This window comes from Mus caroli, unplaced genomic scaffold (genome assembly GCF_978045245.1).
Source record: "Mus caroli unplaced genomic scaffold, Mus_caroli_1 scaffold_2, whole genome shotgun sequence".
Classification (NCBI taxonomy): domain Eukaryota; kingdom Metazoa; phylum Chordata; class Mammalia; order Rodentia; family Muridae; genus Mus; species Mus caroli.
The window spans coordinates 15,255,057-15,263,416 of NW_028227257.1; the positions used below are offsets into that span (position 1 = coordinate 15,255,057).

An 8,360-nucleotide genomic window follows, 5' to 3' on the forward strand; every position below is an offset into this window, starting at 1 on the left:
AGCATGTCACAATAATGAAACCCTGCTTTGAACTTAATATCAGTATCCTTCTGTAACTCCCATTCTATGTAACATTTTATCTCTGAGATAATTTTCTAAAGAACTTTTTGTCTAAGAAGGTATAAAAAGACCAGAGAAAAGCAATAAAGTTTTGGCTGAATGGTTTGGCTTGGGAAGCTTTGTCCTATCTGTCCATCCATCTGTCCATCCATCCACTCATCCCTCCAAATGTGCATGTCTATTTTTCTATACATATGTTTGTAGGTATGCGTTTTTATGTAAGCATGTGTGAATAATTGTGGAGTTGATTGGGACAGATGGTAGGCCCCGGCCAGAGTGTGGGTGTGTGAAGGTTTGAGTATATATATGCCTTTGCGTATTTGCCTGTATAAAGCATCTTAATTCTTTTCCTTTCCTTCCTCTCTGGCTTACAAAGAGTTAACCAGCTTAGTCAGGCCTCTGGTTGATTGACCAGAGAAAGGAGCACTAGCAATAAATCCTTTTACTTAACCGCCCCAACAGGGCAACACCACCCCCACCCCCCACCCCACCCCACCCCCGTTTTACTTGGAAGTGCTAACCGCCAGAGACTGCACTTTGTGGCCTCAGAGGAACTCCGGCAGGTCAGCTACAACTGCAAAGTAACTCAGGCTTACAAGAGGTAAACATTTTAGTATAGAAAAGGCAGCCCTAAATATCTCTCAAGTTCAAGTCTTGCCCCTCCCCACAGGTGCTCCTCCCCCTTGGTTATCTTCAAGAGAGGACCTGAAAGAAAAACAGTCTGGGCTGGGCCCCCACAGTTGCTGTCCTGTGGGTTTACTCCCCTCTTTTAATTTCCTGGTCTGGTATTATTTATTCTTGGGTGTGGTTAACCTCTTCAGATTAAAGTTTTCTTCTAGTGCCTTCTATAGAACTGGATTTGTAGATAGATACTTCGTTAATTTGGTGTGTGCGTGTTTGGGAGAGTGGTGGATGTTTTTCTTTGTTTATTGTGATCAATATTTTGCTGGGTAAAGTAGCATTTAGTAGGGCTGACATCTGTGGTCTCTTAGAGTTTGAAGAACATCTATTCACCCCCCTCTGCCTTTAAGACTCTGCATTGAGAAGTGAGGCATTTTTGTAATGGGTCTGCCTTTATATATTACCTGGTCTTTTTCACTTGCATATTTTAATATTCTTTCTTTGTTCTGTAGATTTAGAGTTTCATTATTATGTGCAATGGACAATTTCCTTTCCAGTCCTGTCTATTTGGTATTTTGTATGAAGCATCTCCTTTTCTAGGTTAGGAAATTTTTCTTTTGTAATTTTGTTGACAATGTTTTCTGTGAGTTTGGACTTTTATTCTTCTCTTCCTATTGTTCATAGATTTGGCCTTTTTATAGTATCCCAAGTTTCCTGAGTGTCTTGTGTCTGGATTATTTTGGATTTAACATTTCACTTCATCCCACTGTTTATATGTGTTTTCACAGACTTAAGGGGTTTATGCATTATCCTCCTTGAGGCCCTTGCACATATCCATAATCACTCTTGTGAAGTCTTTGTCTTGTGCTTCAGCTATTTCTCAGGGTCTACTGTGGGTTTTTGGTGGAGACATATTGTCCCGTTAGTGTTAATGATTATGTTTTTGCACTGGTATCTAGGCATCTGCATTTGGGATGATTGTGGTTCTTTTCTTTAAAAAAAATTGTTTATTTTATGTATATGAGTACACCATAGCTATCTTCAGACACACCCAGAAAAGGGCATCAGATCCCATTACAGGTGGTTGTGAGCCACCATGTGGTGGCTGGGAATTGAACTCAGGACCTCTGGAAGAGCAGTCAGGGCTCTTAACGACTGAGCCATCTCTGCAGCCCATGACTGTGGTCCTTGATGTTGATACCTAGTCCTGTCTTTGTTGAGTGGGTATTCTGTTCCTTGGTCTTTCTATGATCCCCCTGATCTTAGGCGATTTTAATGGCTATGGATTGCCTGAGAGTGCTTGTGAGTCCCTGCTAGGTGTGTAGACTGGGGTGGGGGTGGAGTCCTTAAGTGTTTCTAGGTCTTGGGGACTGATCCAAAGGAGAAAAACTGGGTCACTGCAATGTTTGATGGAGTCTGCAGGGATTTGAGTTGGGGGTGGGGGGTGTGTGGGACACAGCCCCATGAAGATCTTCTGCTACAGGTCTGGGTATGAGACTAGGGAGTTCAAAATGGAGAACTGGAAGGAAAGTGACGATCACCTGCCTGATTCCCACACTGGCAGGGCCAGTGGGCTCCTGGGTAGAGCATGCCTCTGTGTACTAGTGGCTGGCACAAAGTGGGGTGAAGGAAGAAGGCTCATGCCTGGCATTCTTAACTGTTTTCAGCATCCATGTCTGGCTAGATCATAGGCTCTAGAGGAGAAACTAACATCTTCATTCTGCTAAATGGACATCATCGTCATCATCATCATCATCATCATCATCATCTACACCCAAATTTCTCTTCTGGCATAGGTAGCACAACTCTCAAGCCTCAGCAAAGAAGCTCCTTTTTACCATAGGGTATGATTCATGCAGAGATCCACAACTGAGAGAGATTGTTGAACTCGTTTCTAAATGGGAAAGTAATATCTGTAAATTAATACGAGTTATGCTTATACCCGCCTAGCTTGCAAATGAAGGAGACTAAAACTAGGATTTATTTATTAGGCCCCGTGCAATTGGAGATTACCTCTAATTTAATTCTCTAACACTGGTCTCACCACTTCTCCAACTGTGCTCTCCAAATACTTGCTGTTGGGATTGCCTGCTTCAGCAGTGGGGTGTCCTGGGGAGGCATTTCACTTGGGCACAGGCTGCTGGTCCACCATGGCTAGTGGAGACCTCCTGTTCTCTCCTCCTCCTCCTCCTCCTCCTCCTCCTCCTCCTCCTCTTTCTCCTCCTCCTTCTCCTCTTCCTCTTCCTCCTCCACACTCCTCTCTATCTCCCCTTCCCTTTCTCTTTGTGGTCCCTACCTTTGACTCCCAGCCTGGTAACACAAACCCCACCTCTCTCCATTCCCCCCCCCAGCAATTGGCTGTTGCCAGTTTTATTTAGCCAATAGTTTTAAATTGGGGGGTGGATTTACATACCATTACTTGGTGTATAGGAGGATATGCTCATTGGGGGCAACCCAATCTTGGGAGCTAGAATTTAGCATTTGAGTGTATAGCAGCACCAGACCAATTCCCAACAAATATTACACTCCTTCCCCACACGGCTCAGGGAGCATCATTCAAGATGGGAGAAGAAGGATGGTGAGAGTCAGGTGGACTCTGCAGAGAAGTTGTCTCTGCCAGACATGACAGTGCTGTTGCATGCTCAAACTCACAGCAGCTGTGACTACATGCATAAGACCTGAACAACATCAAACCAGCCAAAATCTCATCATGGGTGGGGGATGGGGTCATGATGGTCATCTCTATACAAGCAACTATTGTTACTTTATGCCTGCTGGGAGAGGGAGAATCTATTGTCTTCAGGGATGTAGCCCCTGAGAGTCAACCCATGGTTCAGAAAATCACCCTACACCAGTGCACACTAAGTAGACTCAGTAGATTAAAAGAAATGAAATAACACATAGAGTTGGGACAGAATAACAGTGGTAAGAAGATGGGATAGATTATGGAGGAAGTGGACCAGGCAATGGATTTAGTTGAAAGTATTACAAGCATGTATGAAATGCTAAAATAATAAAAAGGAAGATTAAAGGATACCAGTTATGACTGGATCTGAGTCATGACCACTCTCTGATCATGTCTGGGTGATGATAAACTTTCTCAAGGATTACTTTTAAATACTCTCATGTTTAGAGTGTCTAGGACTTAGAAGTCAATATTGTGTTTGGCAGAGACTCTAATTAAACCTATAACAATCTATTCTGTCTTCTGCTATCTGTCCTTACCACATATAAAATATGCTCATTCTATGACTAAACCTTAAAAGTCTGCCTAGAATACTACCCTTGGCTGCACCTTAACAATATCTTAGTGTCACCTACACATGTAATGCGCTTCCAATTGTAGTTTTCAAAAGAGAAACTTAAAAGGAAAGGTGGACTCTGTCTTAGTCAGGGTTTCTATTCCTGCACAAACATCATGACCAAGAAGCAAGTTGGGGAGGAAAGGGTTTATTCGGCTTACACTTCCATGCTGCTGTTCATCACCAAAGAAGTCAGGACTGGAACTCAAAGCAGGTCAGAAAGCAGGAGCTGATGCAGAGGCCATGGAGGGATGTTCTTTACTGGCATGCTTTTCCTGGCTTGCTCAGCCTGCTCTCTTAAAGAACTCAAGACTACCAGCCCAGAGATGGTCCCACCCACAAGGGGCCTTTCCCCCTTGATCACTAATTGAGAAAATGCCTTACAGTTGGATCTCATGGAGGCATTTCCTCAACTGAAGCTCCTTTCTCTGTGATAACTTCAGCTGTGTCAAGTTGACACAAAACTAGCCAGTACAGACTCATAGCCTCCAAATTGCCAGACCTCAGAAAAAAAAATTTTTTCTTATCTTCTAAAGCTTGCGTATTCCTCCGTATTCATGCTCTCCTTATTGACTGTGCACAGAGAAATGGGGCCATCCCTTGTAAATGCCCAACAAAGGGGTCACTGCCTTATGTTCATAGCTAGAAGGATTATACTTTCTAAAATCAAAGGGATGGCTCTGACTCCTGGTCACATGACTTCGGGCTTGTGGTGTCAGAGGAAGGTGTGTTGATATTTGACCACACTGAGAGTTGCTCTTTCCTTTTCCAAAAGCTTCAGACAGACTCAAGAATAAATAAGTCCGTTAATTCCTGTCGTAGAATCACAGAATGAGGAAAGCCCTGCCTCATCTCAGCCAGCAGATAGGAAATGAGGCTGAAGGTTACTACCTGAACTTCTCCTGCATACAAATGATAGGATGTAAACTTTTACTGATGATAGGTGGTTCCTGTGGCTGACCTGGAACTGGAAAGCTTTCTTTACTTTTTCATGTTATCTTCTGTCCCTAAATAATTTGCATTCTCTGGAAGCTTCCAAGATACCAGAAAATAGATCCTTTAGGCAGGAAGTTGCCACTTAGAAGACATTCCTCCCAACTATTATATTTGGTCTGTCACTCTGTCTGTCCACAGTGATAGACTCTATCAACACACTCTTATCTCGCTGGAGTGGTAGAGGCTCAACATATCAGTGTATGAGAAATTTGCTTCTGAAAGGAAGCTGGAATAGAAGAAAATGCTCTTGAAACAAGAGTAAGCTATTGTTGGCCAATACAAATGAGGGTGCCAGTGTTGCACAGAAACCTGCATCGCCTGCCAGAATACAGTTCATAGGACATTTCTGAGTACACAGTTTCTGAAATCCCATTAGCAAAAGGGTCTTGGGGTGGGGAGATGTACTCAGTATGTGCAGAGAGTAACAGGAGAGATCATTACTACTTTTGTTTTTGTTTTTCTAGAAAGAGATCTAGATACAGGGCTGTGACTGCTATTATCTGTAATATCACTAGGAGGCATGCCCTCCAGACCCCTACACTTGTAGGAACCAAAGAATCTATATAGGCAAGAGAGTAGATGCTTGAACAGGGGGCTGAGTGAGACAGGACAGTCACTCTTAGTGCCTGATGACGAAATTTCAGTCTCTGTGTCCCATGGAAGAGGAAAGAAACAAACTCCCCAAATCATCTTCTGAACTCCATAGGCAGCAGGAAAGAACATTCACCCACACGCACACATACATATACACACAATTAAAATATATTTAAAAATTAAAAAGCAATTGATGCCAAAACGATATCTTTATTGGGAAACACTTGTTTTCTAGTATGTGTAACACGACAAGAGTGTACTGATGTTTCAGTTTGAGTTGATCATTTGAAAATGTGCCACCCAAGCACCAAAACCAGTAGGAACTTGGAGATTTCAACAGTCAAAAGCAAATGATGTCAGCAAGGCTCTGTTTATTAGAGAACACCTGTGTGAGGTTGCTCCAACATTAGAAAGTCTCAGGAAGGAATGTGTGAGTGGGTCATGGCATCCGTGCAAGGTGTTGAGGACTACAGGGTGGTCAGCATCTTCAGGACATCACAGTCCACACAGGTCAGGTGACTCCTATGGAGACAGAACATGGATGGTAACACAGGTTAGTGAGGGCTGGCAGACAGGGGCAAGTGTGACCAGGTCCCTTGTCTGTTCAATGAACTCCCAGCCATTTGGGGTACTGACAAGACTGACTACTGGACCCACAGTTCTGTTGCTTGCCTTCTCTTCACATAAAGTGCCCCTTAGTGAAAACATGAAGGTAGCACCCCCTTTTCCTCCCCAGGCTTCAGACGTCTCTCCTGACATAGCAAGCACCCCCTGTACTGATTCCTCAGCACCCTGGCGCCCCAAGTCTCATGGCCCCTGCATCACAAACAAGGATTTTTCTTGGAGCTCAATTATCTCATGTATTCATAAAGATGCTGCAAAAGCCTCATGTGTCTCTGGTCTCCAGATGACAAGTGTACCCTAAACAGTCTTGAAGAACATTAACTGGTATGGGAAACAAAACCAATAACACTTTGTAACAATGTAGGAAGAAAAAGAACCTTATGAACCCAAAGCATAAGAAGTTATCAAAATACATCTTAAACTTACATGATTGTATAAGTGATGCATGTTCAAAGATTTAATAATGTATAGAAACTACTCACTAAGGAGAGGGATTTGAGACACAGTGACAGCCCAGGTAGATTTATCTGCATCTACCAGGTACTTGCTTCATTCAGCAGGGGATGGAGCTCACCTCCATAAGGTGGGCAACTCAGCACATCCACTGCTGTAGATACACTACCAATCCCACTGCGGGCACAGGGAGCCCCCCATGCACCACCTAGAAACACTGGGGCAGACAGCTCTCCCGTTTGCTAAGACACTTACCTCTAAATGTGTCTTAATTCTTGAGAGGTTAACGAATGTCTTATCCAGTGAAGGCATCTTGGTATAGAATCACCCCTCCTCTTGGACAGTAGCACATCCCAGGACCTGGGTAGAAAGATTTTGTGTGATGAACACTGCCCTGTAGCTGCTCTTGGAATTGCACAAAGTACCTAGGGTAGGGCCGAGAGCGGTGTCGGAACTGTGGGTAGAATGCTGCTGCTTTCCTGGACTGGCTGTGCTTTCTTTTGAGCCTGTGAACTTTTGCTGGCTGTTGACGCACTTGGGTCAGGTCTTCAGCCAGGCCATATCCTCTGCCCTTGATTTGCTGAGGAATGTCTTCTCGCAGATTAAGGCGTGCTTTGTAGGACTTCGGAGGGGCTCCCTGGGATTTCAGCATGGTTTGTGACTTCACCTGCCCTATGGTCTTTAGCTGGCCTGGTTGGGACTTCAGTGGGGCTGCATAGGGTTTTACTTGGGTTTGTGATTTTATTTGTGACTGGGATTGCAGCTGGGATTTTTGTTGGGCAAGCTCATCTTCTTCATCACAAACTATGTCTTCCTTTAAACTTGTCAGTTCCTGTGAACTGAGAGCCTCTCCCATGTCAGCATCAGCATCCTGGCCATATGCATGGTGCTTAGTTTGCACAAAGATGCTTTCTTCAGGTGCCTCTTCCTGTTCTTTGTGCCCATAGAGGAACTGGCTTTTCCCAATAAACATGAGTGGGGATGTTCTTACTAGGAAGTGTCCTTTTGTTCCACCTGCTAATGGATGACAAGAATCTGAGTTACATTATCTGTACAGCTCCCTTTCAAGTCTTATCCCAGAATCCCCCATCAACCCACTGCTGTACCCAGGCATGTGGATGTGGTTGGAGAAGACAAAGTCCATCCAGAAGATCACCCCGTGGAGGGTTCTCTCACTGCCAGAGCATCCTTATGGACATTCTCCCTGAGTGCCTCTCTGCGGCTGCTCCCTGAACTCACCATAGAGTTCTATCCCGGCTGCTTTCTTCTCCAGAAGGAGGAGCAGAGAAAGGCTGAAGAAGATGGACTTCATCTTACCAGGAAGGGCCTTCACTGAGAGCTCAGCTGATCTCCTCATTTATATGTTCTTTGCTGGGTGCAGAAAGGTGGCTGAAGTCACAAAAGGCATTGTCTGTCCTTACTTATCTGGCTTGTTGGCTTCTCCCTTTTTCTCAGTAGGAGATGTTGTAAACATTCCTAGAGACTGGAGATACAGGATGTCAGAGACTTTGTCTTACCCCCACTGCCCCAGAAGGTCTTTAAAGCTTTATTGTCATCTCAAGATCATCACATGATGTTTCCAGGAGAAATTCAAGGCAGAGATCACAGGAGTAACCAGGGCCTGGCCAAGATTTAGCATTTCAGGTGTGGGCTCTTGTCAACAGTGTCCTGCATCAAAAAAATACTATGCAATTTTGCTTGTTTTCAAAT

General features: G+C 44.2%; 1 protein-coding gene across 1 annotated transcript; it reads right to left on the minus strand.

The window, feature by feature from the left end:
• Window positions 1-6,062: 6,062 nt before the first annotated feature.
• Window positions 6,063-7,977, minus strand: LOC110286682 (seminal vesicle secretory protein 3A). Its single transcript, XM_021153234.2, has 3 exons — window positions 7,890-7,977; window positions 6,906-7,664; window positions 6,063-6,095 (listed from the first exon to the last, which is right to left on the minus strand). Exons 1-2 carry the CDS (start codon window positions 7,960-7,962, stop codon window positions 6,946-6,948), a joined length of 792 nt encoding a protein of 263 aa, XP_021008893.1. The 5' UTR covers window positions 7,963-7,977; the 3' UTR covers window positions 6,063-6,095; window positions 6,906-6,945.
• Between the last annotated feature and the right edge of the window lie 383 nt (window positions 7,978-8,360).